Raw genomic sequence first — 21,834 nt, forward strand, 5'->3', positions numbered from 1 at the left:
CCCATCGATTTGCAAGATATAGCAGAAACGCTTCCAGCGTATTGTAGTACCTAATTTGCGATGAAAAATCACAGAATGAAATGTGACTTCTTTCAGTTCCGTCAGAAAATTTTAGGTGAATCATTCCAATAAGAATGAAAAATGAGATTTTGAAGAGAAAACTTCCTACGTCTGTTCGCCATATGATTTATTTTCCATTTTGAACTCGATTTTGAACATATAAATCCCACGAATTTGGGTAGAGATGAGGATTGGTATTCAAATCATTCAAATCTGTCTTTCGAATGGCAAATACCGCCCTCTTAGTAGTATGCGAGGTAGTATGTTTAAATATTTTGCAACAATGGATCGGTAAAAAAGAAATCTAACAAAATGACGAAAATCAATGCCACTACCATAATACTACTTGCTTTGACCGTTGAGTGCCTCCACTTATCTGATTCCGACACAGTTTTCGACACGACTGCTCGCGATGTCACATGACGATGTTTTAAAGTAAACCAAAGTTTAAACATGGCGACAAAGGGTGATAGAAAACGAAAAAGTAGCGAAAAACCCACGAAACCCTTGACTAGTTCTCACACAGAGACGTGGCTGATACCTGTAGGTAAGACTATCAAGGTTTTTTAATTCATGAATTACAGTGAAGTGCGTTAAATGTCATGAATGTGTAGAGGAATCAGAAACCTAAAAGAGTTGCTCGATTGATATTTTTCATTTAACTTCTAACAGTTACGCTTTTGATAACCATATTACATCACGCACACGTATCAACACTTTTCGAAAATGATCGACATTTTTCTCACTTATCGGAGGTCGAAAGAGAGATGTCTTTCAGAACTGAAATGGTAATCGATCATTTATACAAGTACCGTTGATTGCAGTTCACTCAGTAACTACTCTTACCTATCTTCTAGGGTATGTATTATTCCTACTACAAGACAATTGTCGAGTCTGAAACATTCTCTGAAGGGCTATATAAGATAAAACATGATAATTTAACTGAGTATCCGAGCACAATAAATGCCCTGAAGAAGTTCAACTTGTTTCCAGAGGTATACTTTGCTGGCATAAGTTCAAATTCATTCTTCAATTAATTCACACATATTTGATATCGTAGTTTTATCTATCCAGGTAGCCATCGGTTTCCTTTATCATAATTTAAAATGGCTGGGTATGATACCGACACGATTATGCTGGCAGGTATGCAACTCATGCACTTTTCTTTAATGACCAGCGTTACATCTTGACGAAATACCAAAGGTCAATAATAAGACCCCAATGTCTTAGTGTAATTGTTTTGTCAGGTCGAAAGAGGAGAAGGCCTAACTCCTGTTACAAGTTGTGAAGGATTAGGGGAACCGATATATCTTTACTTACAAGTTGTATGGTGCTGTGCTTCGGCTACAATGGCAATACTCTTTTTGTATGCCGAAGGCCTGAGTAGCTCAATTTCTGGCGGTCTAATAGCAGTTGCATTGTATTTCTACAATCACAATGATTGCACCAGGGTTCAGTGGACTCCACCTTTACGGGAAAATTTTGCGTATCCTGCACTACTTGGCCAGATGTTTAATGTCACTTCGATACTTAAGCGATATATGATAACCAGAAAAGTTAAATGGAATGACATGCACCAGGACTCGCCAAATCGGGTATGGTATATAAGAAGTGTAAAGGCGTTTTGGCGATTATTAATGATATTTTGAAAAAAAAACAAATCTCTATGTAATTATTTTTCAGGGCATGGTCATATGCACATTGCTTAGTTTGTTGTGCTGGCAATTTTCACAGTTTGTGTTTGCCACTCAGCTATTCGCGCTGTTGATATTAAAGTGGTTACAAATAATTCCGAACGAACTGTACAAAAAATTCTGTTTGATTCATGCTATACCTGTGACCATTTTCATTATATGGACGCAGAATAATCTGGTACTGTGTTCATTGTACACTTGCATGCTAATTGCAAGCACCATCTTTTCTTTGCTGAGCAGTAAACTGCCATTGCATATAGCGGTACCCTTCGAAGTGGCAGGCACGTTATTTGGCACACAATTTCTTAAGTTTGTTCTAATCAATTCTGAAGATGACGCTCATATTTTTGATATCTTGACTGCAAAGTTGACAAACTATAAGAACTTCCATACAATGCTTTATACTTGTTCGAGTGAATTTGACTTCTTGCAGTATGAAACATACGAAGCAATAATAAAAACGCTGCTCCTACCGACCGCTATTATGTCGGGAATTCTAATTTTATATTACTGGTACAGATGTTACCGGACAGAAGGTCTTCCAAATTGCATTGAAATGCACGTAGCGTATAATCTACTGCAAACGGGAGCCTTTATAATTATGGCAATATTCATAATGCGACTGAAATTATTCATGACACCTCATCTTTGCATCATAGCTAGCTTAGTTTCGAATAAACGATATTTAGAAAAGATCGAAATCAAAAATCCCAAAGTTCGAGCGTTTGTACTGGCTCTACTCTTTGCTTGCATGTCATTTACCGGAATCCAGCGTCTGTACGAAGAACATAGTTTCGTTGGTACGTATTATCATCTATCCGAATTCATTACCACCGTTTCAGACATTCTTCCAATCTTTTTCGTCTCGTTAAAAATTTTGTGCTAACCTCAGGCGAATACAGCAACATAGAACAAGAACAATTACTGGACTGGATCCAGAGAAATACTCCAAGTAACGCGGTATTCGCTGGTAAAATGTCCTTGATGGCTAACATAATGTTATCCACAAGAAGACCCATAGTCAATAATCCTTATTATGAAGACAAAGAGATGAGGTCAGTAGGGCTATCGCACATTCAAATAAATTCTTCAACCTTACCGAATATTTCTTCACTCTGCAGAGAACGCACTCTGAAAGTCTATGAGATATTTAGCAGAAAAGACGTGTCCACCGTCTACAAAACTCTCATGGACATGAAGGTTGATTACGTTGTATTAGAAGAATCACTGTGCTACGATGTCGGTAGTTCGTAAGTTTTTTTTTTTCACATTTATTATTAAACATGTTCTTCAGGCAAAATTCAAATTTTTCGGTCTTGAAATCCCAGAATGCCTGGGTGTCAAATGACAGACCTATGGGATTTGGTGGACGAACGCAATTCCAGACGACCTCCTGTCTGCCCTATATTATGCCGTGGAAATCCTTACCCGTTTCGAAGAGTTTTCGTCAATCGACGTTACGTAGTGTTGCAGTTGGGACCCTCTATGTCAATCGAATTGAATCCCAAAATCATTGAGTATCATCAGTTCTGAAGACAACATGCGGGTAAGAAATTTGCCGATAAACTTCAAGACCTCTGCAGTCATCCGGTCGACATTGAGTTCTGGCATCCGGCCGCTCAAGTAAGATTGTGCCATCGTCCAGAATAAGTCTTAACAAAATTAACAACGTTGTTGATTATTACCTGGCTGATAGCTCGGAATGAAATGTAATTTTTTTAAGGAATTGCCGACAACGAGATGGGAATGTATGATAATATGTATAAGCGTAAAGTAGAATTTCATATTTACGAAGTATTAAAGTAATAATTGGACGAAAGATAAGTCATAAGAAAAAAATTCATAAAGTCAACCAGTGATTATGTCAACTGGTTCATCTGCAAAAAAAAAAAATCAGTATTGTTGTATTTCGTATATTAGCAGAATGTTAACATTTGCATAGATTGAGAGGATCAACTCGCTGTTATTTTCGTATCGAGTCAGGAATAAAATATTTTCTAGTCTGATCTGTCGCCATTTACGAAAGGCAGCAAATACATGAATTCTTTTCCTGTTCATCGTAAATCAGATGGGTCAATGATAATCATTGTATGCCATTCACCTCTATTTCCCGGGTCACACCGTCGATTTGGTTCGGACTATCAAGACAAATGAATCGAATTGACGGTAAATTCTCACGGACTTAGAGACATGAAATAATATAAAGCAGTATGTTATACAAAAATTGTAGTATTAGAATGTAAAAACGATTGTACTAATGAAAAGAGTATTATCTATTTAAGAATCTGATTTCAGTAAAGTTATAATTATTTATACTATACAGCTACATTTGGTTAGCGCTTATCCATTGATTTCAACAACAATAAATATTTTTATTGCAACAACACGCACATACATCATGAAACATTTACCTAGTTTTTGTAATTCAATTTCAGTTCGATCGACGATGATTATATCCAGAAAGCCATGCAACTGCTGTGCCAAAGGGCTATATACTATACCATTGGTATGTTATTGAGCCATTCATCTTCATCGTTTCTTATTAGGGTCAGCATTCCGCATAATTATTTACCTGTGAAACACGGCTTTCAATAACTATCCGTTTCTCTATGAAAATTAGTGCGTATATTTCGGTGATAACGTTTCGAAAAACGGATGAAAGTTTCATTCTACGTTCGTAGATTATGTCCATCCGATGATATGTAAGCGATTACTACAATATTTTTCCTAAACTTTCAAACCTCTCGCTAATGTATTCAAATTACCGTTGATCTTCGACTTTTTACGAGCAATCTGAAAGTATCACCAAAGTTCAATATGAATTCCTTCTGGCCTTCTTGAAAACTTGAATGGCACATCTCGCGGGATTCATTCAACTATTCAAAAATAAGTGCCGTTCGATTTGCACGAGCAAATTCCAGCGCGTATTTTTTTCAACGTTCAAAACATAAAAGTAATAGAACATCTGAACGTATTTTTGATTGATTTAAGTATCGATTCATATTGAAAGAATGCAAAACCCGTTTGAATTTTACAATTGCGAACAATGCGGATGAAACTCCGCATTAAAACCACACCGCACGGATGAATTCATGCGATTCTCTACATACGTATATATGATCGCTAATTTTTCTGTTCCACCGTCATAATATTCGCTCAACAGGAGGATCGCTATCTGAATAATCTCGAAATCACTTCTTCAGCGTAAGTATAGTATGATGGCGTGGCTCAACCTGCGAACCGGCAACTTCAGGTTGAGAGATGAAGAAAAATGCCACCTCAAATTCAAATTTTCAAGGGTTGGGTGGGACTCGAAGCGGTTCAACGTGAGCTAGGGCGTCGAAAACCGGTCCGGATGATGGGAATGAGGCGAAGGGGACGGAGAAGGAGGATGGTAAAAGAAGTTGAGGAGGTAATCGAGGTGAAGAAGTTGAGAATCACGTTCTCTTTGTAACTCGGCACGCTGCTGTGCTGCTGACCCAAATGATTGTTACGAGTCCCAGTCCCGGTAGTAGTGCAACTAGGTGTGTATAGCTAAAGCCCGGAGCGAAGAGCCATGCCAAGGTTTCTAAGCGGGGCGGCATCGGCATCGCACTCGGCAGCTCGACGACGGTACCACGGCTATAGTGAGAGGAGAACTCTGATCGAACCTCGCACTGCTTTCATGCCCTCAGAGTTGCCGAAGTGCGTGCAGCGCGCGGGTCTTTTATCCATATCATGCGAATATTCACATGCTTCGATTTATTTGATAATTTATTTTGGTTTTTGAAAATGTAATTTCAAAACGGCCAACGGATTAGGGTATAAGCTATAAGAACTCTCTTTTGTTATCTCTCCTTTCATTTTGTTTACTGGCGGTAGTTTTCAAAAAGCATCTTCACGTTTAAATTATTCAACGCGACGATAATAGTTTTGGTTTTTTCAAAAATTCAAATTTCGTGTGACTCTCAAGGTGTGGAAAAGTGAATCTGGAGCACCGGGCGCGTGCAATACCGAGCTTCGGGCTAAAAGTGTTTTCATGATAGAAGAAACTTTGGGTGATTTCGGCTTCCTGTTCGGTGGCTAAGACGTCCCGAAATAATCGGGTGCAACAAGTCGGGTTTTATATATCCGGGACGGCCTAACGCTAACACGTTATCTATTGTCTATTAATAATACGGAAGGCGAAGGAAAAATAAACAAAATTTTTCAAGGAGGATGCAGAGGCGAGGAGGTGGTCCACGAAAGAGCAGGTGCAGCCGATTCAGGAGTTGTTGAGACCGATCGAATACCCGTTGCTAAATTTATAGTGAATACACGGATAATAGTGAATATTCATCATGGATATAAAGTGGAAAAAGTAGAGTGCGAATTATACAAGGTAGAATATCGAGATCGACCGTCGAGAGAAGTCTGCGGGGAAAACTTGGAGACATTTTTATCCTGTAGGTGATGCGGTTGGTTGTAACTACTTTCCAAGTCAACAAGAAAGCCGGTCGTCCGATAAATACGCGCAACGTTTATACCTGCATCATTCGTCAGTAAGTCACGATTAATATCGCCCATGATATTCAATAAAAATTACCGATAGACTGCGGTATATGAACGGTTACATACGAGATAAAAGAAAATATCTGCAATTTAAACATAAGCGACTTATCGAAACCACTACAAAAATCGGTGTTTCGAAATCAACAAAAACGAATTCATGCTATCCCCGCGCTTCTTTCATCATCAACTGTAACAGATTCAACGGACACATCGATTTTGTAACATAAAATTCAATTAACCGTTGTACACGAAACCCAAACTTCAGCTCCTCGTAATTGTTTGAGCCCGATTTTTCAAATCTTACGAATATTTCGTTCCGAACTCGAATGGATCTGCAGAGCAAGTCTAATTGCACTCACAGCGCTTTATGATCATTTTATTTTTATCCTTTCTGTTATATACGTACAATTGGATAATTATTTTTACGGTAACGATCCGTTCCAGAATTTATGTACAGTTGCAGCAAATTACGCATTCATTCGTTAACTCAATCTCCGGTTAGAATATTATATACCTCATATCGCTGGTTTGTGGGGGTTTATCACCGTCGTCATCACCGTCGTCCGCTGCTCTGATGATCGCAATGACCTTTCACGCAATTAATATAATTAGCGAGCTTTTAATGCCTCAAACTTTGGGCCATCAACTTTCAACCCACGTACGACCACGAATGACATACGTATACACGTACGTACGTAACATTTTCATGCGATACTTGATACGCGGCGAACGACCAAAGAGGCTGCGCGTGTGGGTCGTTGCAATATTCTCTCTCTCTCCCTAAATTTTGCGAATGCGACACGCAAGGTCATGGGAAACAATCTAGGTGAAAAAAATACCACAATATTCCCACCGGTTCTTTTCATCGCTGTCAATTCCATGAGTTGTAATTAATATGCACGATTGTTTATCCCACAAAAATTTAAACAAAAGAATTAGTATCATCGTCATTGTACGACAATTGTCAACCCCTTCTCTCCGGTGTTTGCACGGTTGTTAGACGAGAAACTTATGAATAGGTGTACAAATTTTTTACTGCAGTTTCAACACACAAAAATTATTTTAAATTTCTCTCAGCTGCAGTAGATAAAATATGGATCATTGAATATTCGTTCTAATTTCGTACGCATGCATAATTTATGGGGCTATTATACAGGCGTAAACTTCCCGTCGCCGCTGCAGATCAACGTTGACCTTCGTGTATCGTAGGTTCTTGTTTTTTGAATTTTTCTTTTTTTTAATAGTCGAGCAATAAAGCCATCGCTTAATAAGAGACACGCGCGTTCTATCTTTTAACATTTGCGGTATCCCATACTTTTCGACCTTTTCGACATTTACAACACAAATTTTACGTTGGAAAAAAAAGAGAAATTCCCTCATGCATAGGTATACTGATATCCATCATGTACAGCCCAAAATTATCTCGCATGTTTTCTCTTATAATAATATAATCTCTCCCGCAGCATCTCTTCATTTTATCCAGCATAAATGGCACGAGCATAATCATAAACTTCATCTATATTTTCGTATAATAAATTTGTTTTTTTGTTTTTTTTTCATTAATAATATGCTCATCGGTAAGCAAGAATGAAGAAGAAAAAAACTAACTTTATGTACGTGTATAATGTACACCTATATAGGCGTACGATACGGTCCGTATACTGGTTACTCCGAATTCATCCATCGTCAGCAAACGAAACCTGTAATTAGACGATATTTCAACGTGTCATCGACCTCGAGAGACAAAAAAAAAACTCCGCCGATACACGATGTGAAAAATTTACGTTTTAATAAAATGACTTATCGCAGAGATCTCCGGATGTAATGATCTAGGAGGAAGAAAAATGTGGAAAAAATTAATAAAATCCGATTACATTATCTTCGTTCCGTAACGAACAAGTGAATATTTATACTCCATCGGTGTGATAATCACTTTTTATTATATTTATTACAACAAGGCTACCAGATGATACTTGGTCTCGAACGCTTGCCCGCGTCCTGTTTTCACGACCTTGTAACACAGTGGGCATATTAGGTACATATAATACAACCGCCTCCACATTCCGACCGCGAGACAAAAGACACACCCGCACCATACGATCTCACACAATCCTTGTAGATCCTCCCGCGGTGTGCATGCAGTCGCAGCAGCGGCAGTTTTTGCGGAACGATTTCCCAGTGCGATCTACACGTCTACCGAATGGCGTACAGTTCGTATCAACTGACATCACGACCGTCGTTAACTTCGTGATCTCAATTTTTGTTTTAGTTTTTTAGTCTTCGGTGTTACAGATTTATAGACATGATTTCTGAACGTATTTTTACATTATTTGCCGAATAAATTTTCACTTTCTGAACGTCGATGATTTCGCATCTTTTGGAATCCATCAAAAATACTCAAATTTTATTCACGTTCCTTTTTTCTTTTTTTTCTCTTGTAGCATTCGAAAATAAGAATTTCAGTTTCAACCGGATGAACCACACGTTTCGATGTATTAAATAATTTCAGAGACACATACCGATATCGCGCATAAGGATAGAGCTAGAGGAATTAGTCAGTTCATTACATCAAGAACAGCTCAACTGATAATCGAGTCTCTCGAGATGCTGCAGTTGAGTCGAGGGACCGAATAGCGGTATAGGATTAATTTTAAGCACCACTGCTTCTTACCGTATCGTGTGTTTTTTCTTTTTTTTCCTATTTTTTTTTTTTCATTCTGCCGCCCGCTCGCGTCTCTAGTTTGGGTTTAGACCGTAGGAATTTTATCGCTGAAGAATGCTTCTTTCGAGCAGCAAAACTAGTTTCGACGCGCTAGGTCACGTAAGCTTAGAATCTAAAAACGTACGGAATAAAACACAGCAGTAGTTTCCTACGGCGTATCAGCTCTTATGTAGGTCCACAGAATGCGGTGGAAGAAAAATGCAATCGCTAGATTGGTCCGAATACGCGTAAGAAAATATCCGACAAAAAGCTCACCAACGTATCCCCGTACACACAGGTATAAATATCATCTTATTGTTACAGTATAGGAATGCGATGAGCGGTAAATATTCTGACATCCTCCTCACTTATTGAATAGAGTTTTATACCGCAGAGATCGCTTTAGGGTCTTCGCTTTCTGGAGCATATAAAGTATAAATATATATACATATATGTATACATATATCAGCTTTACATTCACACAAGCAATCACCGTTGCTCATCTTTACGAAACAACCTGCTGTATTAATAAGGAAAAAAATTATTTCTATTCCATCGGTGATATATATGCAAGTCTAATTGTTGCTATATGTTCTGGATAATTTTACATAGTAGAATACATAAGCACAGGGTAATAATACGGTGCGAGTGATTTTATTCGCGTTAAGTTTTCTAATTTTTCCTAATCCTTATTCCGCATTAACGTTAATTGGTCTACGCGTTATGTTATACATGTATTCGCAATTACATTATATACATATATACATACATATATACACGTACGTACGTACGTACGCGCGTGCATAACTGCACCTATGAAGTATAATTCCGCACTGTGTCTGTCATTAGCTAACATATACGCGAAACGTTAATTAATTGTAGAAATCAGGATATGTTCCTGTCTCCGTCTCTATCGGCAGCGAGCGAAATTCCACGAGCTGTTACAGCGTAGGTATACGTATACGTTTCCACTTGTAGTACCTTATTATACGCGTGCATTTTGCAGCTACCGCGTACCTCGACTCGAAGAGCGGGCAGTTTTCAAACACGAGTCTCGGTGCGACTCCGTATCGTACTGTACGCCGCTGTAAAGGTAAAGAGCTCCAATACTCTGTGCGAATGCAACACTACGTATAAGTATAGTTCGACATCTTTCGACTTCTCCGCACATACCGAAGCGACTTTCTATTTGCTCCGGTGTTACTCGACCACCGCGCTTACCTCAACCTCTTTGACAACTAAATTACCTCCACCGTCGTACGTACGCTTTACTTTACTTTACTTCAATTTGCTTTCCATCTGCGGTACGAATTACTGCGTTTTTAGCACTCGCATTTTTGATGATTTTTTCATGCGCAAGGGTGCATTCCACCGCAACCGAACCGACCAATTGTTTTCCCGCACCTCCTCGGAATCGTTTAAAACTTTTTTTCTTCTTCTTTTTGCGGCAATTTGGATTTCCCTTAAAAAAAAAAAAAAAAATTACAGATTTACGGTGTGCCCGGATCGAATTATATAGTTTTATCCGCGCGCCAAAGACGTCGAGTTATTTTAAGTAATATATGGATGACGATTTTTTTTTTTTTCTTTCCTCTTGTAATTTATTCGTGGGCACGATGCGAGTGTTGACGAGATTGAATATCTGATCAGCTACAGTTTGAAAGGCGCGTGGAGTTTTCGAGGTATCTAATTATAAAGTATAGAAGGACCGTTAACGTCTAAGATAAATAGGGTTCCGCGATGGGAAGCTGCTAGATTATTACCGGTGTAACGATCCCCGTAAGAAAATTTGCATTTTTTGATTACTTCGGAATAATCATCAAATTAATCTATATATTCTCACAGCACGTGGTATAGTTAAGGTGTACCTTGTATACTCCCATATAAGAAGTATAAGTCGTCGAAGCGCACCGTCCTGCAGATTGAAAAAAGCTCCGACTCGAACCGCAACGCGCGTATCTTGTAGCTGTTCAGATACTTTCAGCCGGTTATAGTCGAGTTAACTCAAAGATTTTGCCGTAACAAATTTCAAATTTTTTATCCAACTATATCGTTGATTATTATGTAGCAGCTGTATACGTAGCGATGATATTATTCCGTAACTCCTTCAAGAGCGACGCGATCGCTATTATACCTGTATGAAATTTATCTGGTCATCTTTTTACTTCGAAACCAGCCATACGCCATGAGACCGCCTCTGAATGAATAAAAAAATCTCCGCAATTACATTCCAATCTCTATCGTAGGGAAAAATTAAACATAGTATACAACCTAGGCATGTACCATATAATGCGATATTTTCACAGTATATTATACGAGCGGAGGGATATCATAGGAATATAAGAAACGGGAGCCAGCTTCTTTTATGTATCGAACGAATTTTTTTGTACTTTCAAATTCACCGACACCGGGGACGCGGAGAAGCCTTATTATAATTATGGGCCTCCGAGTAGAAATCTCAGCAGTTTCCTCGCTCGTGATTGCTTTTTATTCGATATGTATATATATACGATACACTTATCGCGGTATACATATGGGTTTTCTTCGCGTCGGTGTTTACAATAAGATAGGAAAAGAGGATTTTTTTTTTTTTACTCTCTCAGTATAGCTTTGCGTAGCAGAAAAATCCCTACGAAATTATACCGTTCAAACTTTACTTCATATATGTACACAGATCGCCATCGCGATCGATAATCCGATATCTTGCACGGAGTGACAAAAAATTAATTCCTCGAGACTGTTCTGGTTTTGTGCAGCTCGATCGTGTCGGTTGTGTGTTTCTGATTGTGACGGGCGCAACTCAAGCATCGGAGCTCGGGGCACTTTCACGTATAGATACTATATGGATGTGAAATGATTTTATGTGAAACCCTGGCTATGTATACATGACTACTATATGATAGGTTATACCAGAGACCTCCTTACGTGCTTCGCAGATAAATTGATCAGCGAGGAAAGAATGTATCCCGCGTGCACCGGCATGCTTTAGTTTTTTTTTCTATCGTCGATTTTTTTTTTCTTTCAAATTCTCATACGATCAGGGGAACGCATGAATCTGTACGCGAACGCATACCTCTGGACTTGCAACGGTTGCGATAAAATTTTTGAGTCGATTTTTTGAATTTTCGAGTAAAAGATACGCACGCAGCGATCATGTGCGATTGGGTGAATCGAGACTCGCGACGTTACAGCTGGATAAAACGATGTATCATTATCATACGTATTCCGCAGATTTTTTTTTTTTTTTTTACAATTACGTAGGTATCTACTTTATTTTTGCGAAACGTTTAGATCGCTCATTACGATTGGGCGGCGCGCGTACTGCAGATCCGATTATCTCGAGTGCTGTATAATATTGTGAACACATGATCAAACTCGAGAGATTAAAAATTATCAAATCTAGATCGTTATCGGTAATATGAAGTAAACCGTTCTACATGCTACTGGAAATAATTTAATTTTTGGTGCATCGCACGCGCAGACCACGATATGAATTTATAAACGCGCGCGGCTGTGAAGCTTTCTTTCTTTCAAACATGGCGAACGACAGCAGACATACGCAATTGATATACAATCGAAATTCCAACCACCTACACGCGTTATGAAAATATAATAGAGCAACGAAAAGAAAATAACGATTACGAAAACAAATCATGCCCAAGACGGCGGCCAATCTTTGTTCAACGAAAATCGGTTCGTTGTATGATTGAGTTCAATGTTTGAAATGAGTCTCTCCCTTTTTTTTCTTCACTTGTCCAAACAATTTCGTTGCACATGCAAGACTTTACCGATAAAATTTATGCGCTATAAAATTTTCACACCAGCTGCTGAGAATCTCCGGTACCTTCTTATATAGATTAAATTATACCCACCCGACCGTAAACCACATTCTTCGAATCCTTCTTCCTACTCGCGAGTATTTTCTTGAGACCTCGATGACCCAAGAACTGCTGGGAATATCAATTTGAAGCGTGCAAAAGACTTTACCGTAGCGATCGCAACGTCACTTCCTGATTCCGCTAAAATAATGGAACAAAAAAAAACAAGAACCTTACGTATAAAATTGACCAAAGGTAAACCTCGCGAGATTCATATAGAACTTGAGACTGCATGCGTAACGATTTGTCGAGCCGACTGGAATTCGGAGTCTGAAAATTTATGGAATTCGCGGTACAATTAGCGAAGCCCCCATTTACCCGGGGTGTGAGATCGTTTCGGTCGTTCGAAGACCATCTGCATTTTGTGCGAAGTAATTATTCTATTTATATACTAAAGCTCTTTTCAGAAATGAGAAGCGAAGTTGGCGAGTGGCTGGCCACGTGCGTTGGTTCGCCTATTTGTATCCTGTTGCTCTCCTGGACTCTTTTGATCTACCAGAATCAGCCGTCGTGCAGTAAACGGAGAATCGATCTACTGGTCGTCGGAGTCCTCGCTCAGAGTCTCATTCATCAGCTGGCTCTTCTCTTCTACGCCATTCTCACGCTTATCAGGCCGGTGAATCACTTCGGAGGTATGAAAATATAACACTGAAAACGAAAACCTGAAAAAAGCAAAAAAGAGACGAGAGACTCTGGACTAGAACCTCCGTTGTTAGCGTACTGACCACGATCATATTCCGTTCCAGAATTATGCTCAACTTTGGTATGGATGCTCAATTCGTCGAGCATTTTACAGGAGCTCACGCTGACGACGATCGCCATATTTGCAGCGATAAGCAGCGAGGAGGTCACTAAGAATCACTTAAAATACCACATACTCAGCATGAGCATCCTTAGCGCCTGCATAGGAGTCACGGGCGTGTTGAATTTTGAACCGGATACCTGTGTTTTCGTTGCCCACGAGTTATCGCTGAAATACGGAATATTTTTCAACTCTATGCGGGGGCTGCTGATTCTCACATCGGTACTGAGCCTCGTCGTAACATTTTACAAGGACATCTGTACGAAACCGAAGAACGAATTGCTGAAGAGCGTCTCTGACCTTTCCGACCTGAGTTCGAAAAATTCGTCGGGATTCGACTGCCAACAAGACAGGACGTGGGATCCTTCGAGTGTCTCTTGCACCAGCAGTTCCACCAACAGCAGAGCCTGTTTGAGGAAAAAGAAAATCGTCGACGAGAACAACAGCCATTCAACGGTTTACAGCATTCTGTTCGTCTGCTATATCTGTAATCACATTCCTGTTCTGGTAATTAATTTCCTCCAAAACTTATATGAATATACATATACAATTATAACGAAATGCACCGCGGTGAATTTCATTAATTATTGTTCATATCGTTGTACATGTGTACCGCAACATTTCTACCACCGTTAAATTCGGTGAGAGGTCGCGTGGAATTTTTTTTTTTTTCGTTCCTTTTCTATTTTTTTTTTTGTTTTGTTTTTTTTTTCTTTTTACTTGTCACTTTGTTCAACGCGCCAGGGCCGAGCAAAGTTTCGTAACTTATCACAGGTATTATATACGGTACAGGCAGTTAGGACGCGCGCAAAATTAACTCAACCGTGAAACTTTCGACTCGTGCACGCTTTGCCCACGCGTTATAAGCCGAAATAAAATTTATTAAAATGGTTACCAGTTTTATAGCGCGGCAGAAGATTCGTTCGTTTCTTTTTTTCTCTATTCTTTTTTTTTTTTTCATTAGACTCAACACATTCCTTATCTAAACGGTGCGCAGTACACGCGTGATTCTATACCTGTATATATACCTACTTAAGCTATGAATGTGCATGTAACTTCCACTTTTTAATTTGTCGTTTACGATCGGCGATACACAACACAAATTATACGGCAGATATTTAACTCGCGCATCGCGTGAGCAAGAAAGCGACGCGATATTCGTTAGTGCGAAATGATTGTTAATTAAAAAATAAATTAAAAAAAAAAAAAAAGAAAAAGAAAAAAAAGAAAAACAACAAGGATTTCCAATGACTGAACCCGCGACGGAAGTCGAAGGAACCTTCATGGGTCCCGTACGCCACTGTACGATGTAATGGACATGCCACATTTTTTCTCTTTTTTCTTCCGTTTCCTTACCGAATTATACGCCCGTACCAGTGACTCGATTATTTGTTAATCTTGCTCTCATGCAAATTTCGTTAACAACCTACGTATACACGCGTATAATGTATGCCAACGCAGGTATACGTATATACCTATACGAAGGATCATTTTTTTCTTTCTCGTTTCTCTTCTCTACTGCTTTTTTTCTTTCTTCCTGCATGTGACTCTTATACAACCGGATATCACTATCGCTGGTGATCCTTTCTCGAGAAAAAAAAAAAAAAAAGTCAAATAAAATCAGAGAAAAAATGAAATTGAGACTTGTAAGTGGATCAAGAATTTTGCGTCGCAGGTCTTCACGTGCGCAGGCTACATTATAAACGTATACACCAGCGACGATCGTTTGAAAGTGCATTTTGTTTTCACCTCACAATTAAACGTGTATATAACTGCGTATGCCCATAGACATGATATGTGTAATTTAAAATTGAAAGTTTCCTTTTTTTCCCCCCGCTAATATATGTATATTTTTATTCTATACAGTGCGGATGTTAATTCGACCGAGTTATGTATTTCTAATTTGTTATACGGCACTGCGGCAGCGTGGAACAATATTTGAAAAGTTTTTCCTTCTTCCTTTTATATTATACTTCGGCAGATAAGATCGCGTATAAATGCAACGTGATATTGTGTACCATGAAGGCTGACTGCGCTTGTCGGTTACGTTGTAAAAAGTGCGGTGCATCGAGTAAATTTTGGTATTAGTCGGGTCCGGTGCATCGAACGTGAAGCAAAAGTATGTACACATGTCGCGTATGAGATACGCGTGTCACAAATCAACGCTCGTCCGGTCAGAGCAATTAATTCAGCACTTGGTTCGGAAGAGCGAAAATCGTCAGCGGTTGTTAATTGAAATTGGGGATAATTGAAGAAATGAAATCGAAATCGAAATCACGTACGAGTATAAAACCCCCGTGAACGCGAACGAAAGTGATTCTATAATGATTCGTTTATTTGTTTTTTTTTATTTCATTCGGGATTCGAGTTTTCATTTCTTTTTTTCTTTCTCTCTTAATCTGATTTCCTTAAATCGTTCCGAAAGCGAAATTTACGATTTTGTAACGGTCTAAAAGCAGAGTGAACAAGCTTCGCAGGTATGAGCTGCACACATGTACACATGTATCTGTCATCCGTAAGGAATATTATACCATATTACTATATCTGGTTTCATTCTACGCGATTTCTCTCGTTTCAAACATATAACTACTACGCACATTTACCCGTATACAATACCGGTCTTACTCATTTATAACTTTACCACATGCATGTTCGAAATAATATATGTTGAATTACAACTGATAGAACTATACGAGAAATATATATCGCACAATTATTCGCGGACTTCCGGACTGCGAACTTGTTCACATTTTATACGTAATAACATTTCCTCGAAATTCATTGCACCCGACATTCGCATCGTTATATTTCACACGAATGTTACGAGTATTTTTTTAGACAATTCACGAATTTTTCTCATCGAGGTATCTCAATTTTTCTACTTCAAAAAGCGAAAAATTGCCAATAACTCGATCAATTTTGTAGATAGATCGATTTGGCTTCCAGATTCAGAATCCTGAGATCAAGATCTAATCTAAGGCTGTATAAGCTTGGCAATTTGCGATTTAATTGCAAAACCATAAATCGAAGCATTTGGCTGCGATATTCGCAAAATTGAAGATTAACCCCTTAACTAATCAGTAGTCGAATCAAATGTCATCACCGTTCAGCGGCAGGATTCGCTCGCTCATTTCGCAAAGTCCGATCGGCCCACAAGCAAAATGCAACGCTCATTTCGCTGCACGAATTTCGAAACACGGCGATCATTTCGTCAACTTTTTAGAACAGGATCCGTTTTTTTTTCTTCGTGATACATTTTTACAAACCCACGGTTCAAAGGTTTCTAATTTTTCGAAGTTTTTTTATCCTACGATACATTTTTTTCCGCTCGTACTCATTTTATTTTAATTTTCAGGTGATTTCAGTTAAGCCGGAACTGCTGCGGGGCTTCTGTACCCCACAAAATATAGCCACTTGGTTACCGCTTCTCCAGGATGTACTGCTACCAATTTCTTTAGCTATTTTCGACAAGATGTTCTGCCATTACGTTGCCAAAGTTTACACGAAGCAGGATCACGCGAGGAAAATGTCCCACGGTAATTAAAAAATTTGCAATATTTGGGTAAATGCGGTTTCATCGGATCGATCGTTCACATTCGTTCATCTCTTTATTTAGTCTGAATAGTACAGGTTTTGTCATTCGGATGGAAAGAATTTTTTCTTTTTTCTTTTTTCTGTTTCATTTTTTCATTTTTATTCTCGTTTAATTCATTAATGTAAGTATCAAAATCAGAGGCCTTTCACTTTCATCCTAATTCTAATTGCATCGATTGATCTTATCGGACTAATAAATCGCAGAGTTTGTACAGGGTGGATCATATTAAGTATCGAGAATTGGAGGGACTCAATCGGTACGAGGCCCCGCTCCATGAGCCGATACAATCACAAATTGTATTTTATGTTTCTGTAAGAATTCCATTCGACCAAATTCTTCTAGTTTTCAATTGGCTGAATCGGCGAGGCCTCGTGCCTATTGAGTTCTTCCTATTCTCGACACTTGGAGTGACCCACCCTGTATACCGATAAATTTTCGAACGTAGGCATCAAATTATTTGTTATTTATTTATTCATTTATTTAGTTTGAAGCGCTACTTCGATTCGAATTCAGCTAGGTATGTGGATAAACCGTAAAGATCAATTCATGACACACCCGAAGTTTCTTCGCGTATTAAATATCTCTAGAATATTTTACCAAAGAGACCGTCATTTTACAAATTAATATAAATTATTTTCATGTTCTTTTTAATCCTGTTATAGAGTTTACGGGAATACCGCATTCATGCATGTACTTATAACCGTTGTTAAAATCAACTAAATCGTTGCGAATAACATTCTTCACATTTTTAATAGTTTGTTTATTCATTTCTTTTTTTTCTTCTAGCATTTATATGTAATTCATAAAACCGTATATATGTCCCTCAATATGAATAAAAAAATCTTGTACCAAAAACTAATGCAAGGGAGGAGATTTCTAATATTCAGATTATAATAACCGTATTACAACATAAAGTTCGCCGCGATGACGAAAAGCGATCTGTTATAGTATAAAGTTCGCCGCGGTAATAACAAGGAAACTTCGTTATTTTGACAAATTCAATTTTTGTCGCACAGATATTCTGCTCTGAAAGATAATTGACGTGGTTGTCAATCAATATTTTTTAATCACATATTTCCAAGTTTTCAGTTTTTGAAGATTCGATATTTGACAGTTTGTTCTTCAAGTTTCTTCGTTTCTCAATTCGCAAATCATTGTCCTCATTATAAAATCAAAAAATGACACGCTCTTTTTTGGACTTGGAATTGAAGTTGAGTCGGGGAGCTCGAGCTTAGCTGAAGTCAGGTAGCCAGCAGCGTAGCGCTTTGTTGTGAGACGTCACCTTGGGGGCTGAGCAGAGGTGACGCCCCACAACAAACCGCGCGCCCGTGGCTACCTGACTCCAGCTAAGCTTGGGCTTCCTCGTAGACCGAGAAATTCAAATATTTGGACCCATGCATGAATTGCGACGAATCAAAGTGGATCTACGACCAAAAATAATCGACATGTCTTAGAATTTTTCTGCTCCCAACAGCGAATAATTGATGATTACTCGATCGATTGCACGAGTAGATGATTTTGGCTTTCAGATTTGGATTCTTGAGCTTATTGTATGTGAGATCTCTCTTGAAGAAGCAAAAAAAATAATTCGATTTTCGAGCAAAAAATGAATCATGTTTTTAATTGGGTTTAATACGCTTTTCTTACGTATTTTGATCTCGGGAATCCGAATCTGAAAGCCAAAATTATCTCTACTCATACAATCGATCGGAAATCATCAATTACTCGCTATTGGGAGCAGAAAAATGAAGACATATCGATTGGTTTTAGTCGTAGACCCACTTTGATTCGTCGCAATCCATGCACGGGTCCGAATATTCGAATTTCTATACGGGTACGAAAAATCAACTCACGGTTCACGGTTTATAATTGAATGTATTTTTTTAATTCGTCGAGCGCGGAATTATTCGCGATCTTCGTGTGATTCGATCGATTCATTTCTTGTCTTCGGCGTCTGTCGTACCTTGACCTATGTAGATTTAAGGTAGGGTCGTACGGATATTGTATGAAGTTTCTTCGCGTTGCGTCAACTGTCGCAATATGCATGCCTGCACGTATAATTATTTATATAAATATGTACAATATACTTACACTGGGTTATATTCGATACACGGAGACGGTATCCGATAACGGAGACCGCGATCACGCGTAACGGAATCTTTCCCGTATAGAAAATTGACTTCCCACTGGTTTGATGAAGTCAGATGCTTTTGAATCCCTGACCACCGGATGCCCTCTAGGTCTATCCCGTACATCTTATACATATAGAAATAAGATAAATAATTGAATAAATTATCTTATGGCCTAACTCGTCGTTACCGCTACATCGCATAGAATGTTGTCCCGTCAGTTTATGCGTTTACCGTAAATTGATTGCACGGGCATTCCCAAAATCGTCAAATTTATGGTGGTACGAAACCATTGAAAAATTCGAGTCAGCCGCTGCTATCGCTTGGAGTTCATCTGTGCCGTACGCCTGTATTAGGTTTATTAGATATTTCTGTTCAAGTTTTTCAGATGCAATCTGTCGCTAACAATTTTTTTTTTGTTTTTCTAACGCTTAATAGCAATGTGCAGATCGTTCTCTCTCGCCTGTACCTTTCTTCATTTCATCTTTCTTTTTGTTTCGAGCACGCATGTTTGTCATAATTATTCTTGCACCGTTCTTGTGTTTGTTTATGGCTAAAACCAGCAGCAGCAGCAGCAGCTGGCAGTACTTTCAGTCTGCTGAATTCTATTTTTGCTTCAGGTGGTATCGATGGAAAATTCAGACATTTCGAACAGGACGCCGAATATAAGTTGCAGTTAAATTTGAATCACGGTTTAAAATTTCCTTTAACTAATGGGAGTCTATATGGAAGGTTGCATAACCATCAGAATAGAGGTACACAGTTTATATGTTATACATGTTATTTGTTTTTGCATTATCAAATGAAATTTACGCTCCTATTTGTGCGCAACCGATGGCGTCTTCCGAAAGGAATATTCTTCGAAAAACTATTGAACTTCGGTCGATAATCCACCCTTCTCTTTTATAGGAAGGAACGGTACCATAACCATGGGAATACAACATTACCCAAGGTCACAGTCCCACGATGAAAATGTGTACTCGTCGCTCCCGGCGGAGCTGACCTCCTTCGCAAGTTCGACGTTCGAACCTCGTCAAGATTCGAGAATCGGTTCGCACGGTGTTAAGGTCAATAACAAGGATCAGAACAACGTTGATAGGATACGGGTGAACGAGAACTTCGAATTCGGAAGCAAGAGAAAAATCGGGAGCACCGATGTGTTCGGTCAGAATATGGAGAACCTCGTGCAGTTGGAGGACACTACGATTCTCAACAGGACGGGACCACCATCTTCGGGATTTTCCGTTCTGGGAATGGGACTTCAGGGACTCGGACAACTCGGCATGACGACGCGTAGTCAATACGTGAAAGGAAGTTTGGGCCAGATAAGCGAGGAATGCCCGCGAATTCACGCGCCAAAGGTCGTCGTAGGTCTTGAAAATTGCTCGAGACTGGAGAAAAGCCTCGAGGGAAAATTAAAGTACAATTCTTGCACGGAGATCCACGAGATTCCGACGCGCTCGAAAAAATTGATGAAAAGAAATCAGAGCTTCGACGAATCGACCGCTGGTAACGGAGTTGCGTCGCATCTTGACGGCGGTTCGAGAACGTACGTAAAGAGTAATCGTTACTCTTCAGTTTTCGCCAATTACGCCGATATCGAGACCCCCGGGGGAGCCTACGATACTTCGGACGATGAAAGCTGTGACTTGGACGGCGAATTTCGCGACTTTGGGGACACGATCAGCTCCTGCAGGAGTTGTTGCTCGGTAACGACCGTCGCTAACGATGATTTCGAGTTTTTTCAGCGTGAGGAATCGAGAACTTTGAAAAAACCCTCGTTCGCAAACTCAGAAGCCAGTATCAGGTCATTCACGCCTAAAATTATCGATAAGAATTCAAAGTCATCGAAACCGGTGTGCTTGGGGAGGGTTGAACACCGAAATTTCACCAAACCCACCATACAGTCTTATCATTTGAAAACTAAAATGGCGGCGGGATATTCAATGAATGATCTTGACAAACTTACGGTCAGTAACAGAGGACTCGCACTGTCCGTTGAAAGTCTGCGAAATATCATGAGGGATTCTGGTATAAGTTACCTCGATAACGGAGAGCTTTGCAGGCATGACATAGGCGGCTCGGCACCTGATTTAAAAAAAATATTCGTTTCTGAATTCATCTGAATCGCGTGAAGAATTCAAATATATTTTTTATAAATGCACATATTGTGCTTTGCAGTCATCGTCGAGCGTTTTACGTACTATTTTTTGACGTCGCAATTACCGTCCCTGTGGTATAAACGTTGCAGAGGTTTAATTTTATTCGATTCTACTTTTCATCATCATACTATGAAATCATGTAAATATAACGTGTATATTTGTACTCTATAATAGGTTATTTAAGTGAGAGCATATATTGTGTACTTCGTTTTGTTTATAATAAAAGCTCCGTATTGTTGTTGTGAAAATCCCGTATCAATAATTAATTATCACCCGTTTAGTA

General features: G+C 39.0%; 2 protein-coding genes across 6 annotated transcripts; both read left to right on the forward strand.

The window, feature by feature from the left end:
- Positions 1-447: 447 nt before the first annotated feature.
- On the forward strand, positions 448-4,138 carry LOC105690130 (probable C-mannosyltransferase DPY19L1). 2 transcript variants are annotated; one of them, XM_012407697.3, is made up of 9 exons: positions 448-607; positions 733-848; positions 918-1,055; positions 1,135-1,203; positions 1,308-1,655; positions 1,744-2,554; positions 2,647-2,809; positions 2,876-3,004; positions 3,083-4,138. In XM_012407697.3, the coding sequence occupies exons 1-9, from the start codon at positions 514-516 to the stop codon at positions 3,285-3,287; spliced, it is 2,073 nt and encodes a 690-aa protein (XP_012263120.2). In that variant the 5' UTR covers positions 448-513; the 3' UTR covers positions 3,288-4,138. The 2 variants fall into 2 exon arrangements, with proteins under 2 accessions (XP_012263120.2, XP_048511447.1); XM_048655490.1 differs by having other exon boundaries at positions 2,647-3,004.
- A 1,284-nt stretch (positions 4,139-5,422) lies between these two features.
- Positions 5,423-21,799, forward strand: LOC105690154. Of its 4 annotated transcripts, XM_048655487.1 has the most exons (7): positions 5,426-6,114; positions 6,183-6,274; positions 13,271-13,495; positions 13,610-14,172; positions 17,021-17,201; positions 20,010-20,144; positions 20,299-21,799. In XM_048655487.1, exons 3-7 carry the CDS (start codon positions 13,273-13,275, stop codon positions 21,513-21,515), a joined length of 2,319 nt encoding a protein of 772 aa, XP_048511444.1. In that variant the 5' UTR covers positions 5,426-6,114; positions 6,183-6,274; positions 13,271-13,272; the 3' UTR covers positions 21,516-21,799. The 4 variants fall into 4 exon arrangements, with proteins under 4 accessions (XP_048511446.1, XP_048511444.1, XP_012263145.2 ...); XM_012407722.3 differs by having other exon boundaries at positions 5,426-6,274; XM_048655488.1 differs by lacking the exons at positions 5,426-6,114; positions 6,183-6,274 and adding an exon at positions 9,944-10,078.
- The last annotated feature ends 35 nt before the right edge of the window (positions 21,800-21,834 follow it).

Source organism: Athalia rosae, chromosome 5 (genome assembly GCF_917208135.1).
Source record: "Athalia rosae chromosome 5, iyAthRosa1.1, whole genome shotgun sequence".
Classification (NCBI taxonomy): Eukaryota; Metazoa; Arthropoda; class Insecta; order Hymenoptera; family Athaliidae; genus Athalia; species Athalia rosae.

Coding starts and splice junctions, on each gene's coding strand:
- LOC105690130 (XM_048655490.1), top strand. CDS start 514: ATGGCGACAAAGGGTGATAGAAAACGAAAAAGTAGCGAAAAACCCACG. Junction 849..917: donor TGTCTTTCAGAACTGAAATG/GTAATCGATCAT, acceptor CCTATCTTCTAG/GGTATGTATTATTCCTACTA. Junction 1,204..1,307: donor CGACACGATTATGCTGGCAG/GTATGCAACTCA, acceptor TTGTTTTGTCAG/GTCGAAAGAGGAGAAGGCCT.
- LOC105690154 (XM_012407722.3), top strand. CDS start 13,273: ATGAGAAGCGAAGTTGGCGAGTGGCTGGCCACGTGCGTTGGTTCGCCT. Junction 14,173..17,020: donor GTAATCACATTCCTGTTCTG/GTAATTAATTTC, acceptor TTTAATTTTCAG/GTGATTTCAGTTAAGCCGGA. Junction 20,145..20,298: donor GCATAACCATCAGAATAGAG/GTACACAGTTTA, acceptor TCTCTTTTATAG/GAAGGAACGGTACCATAACC.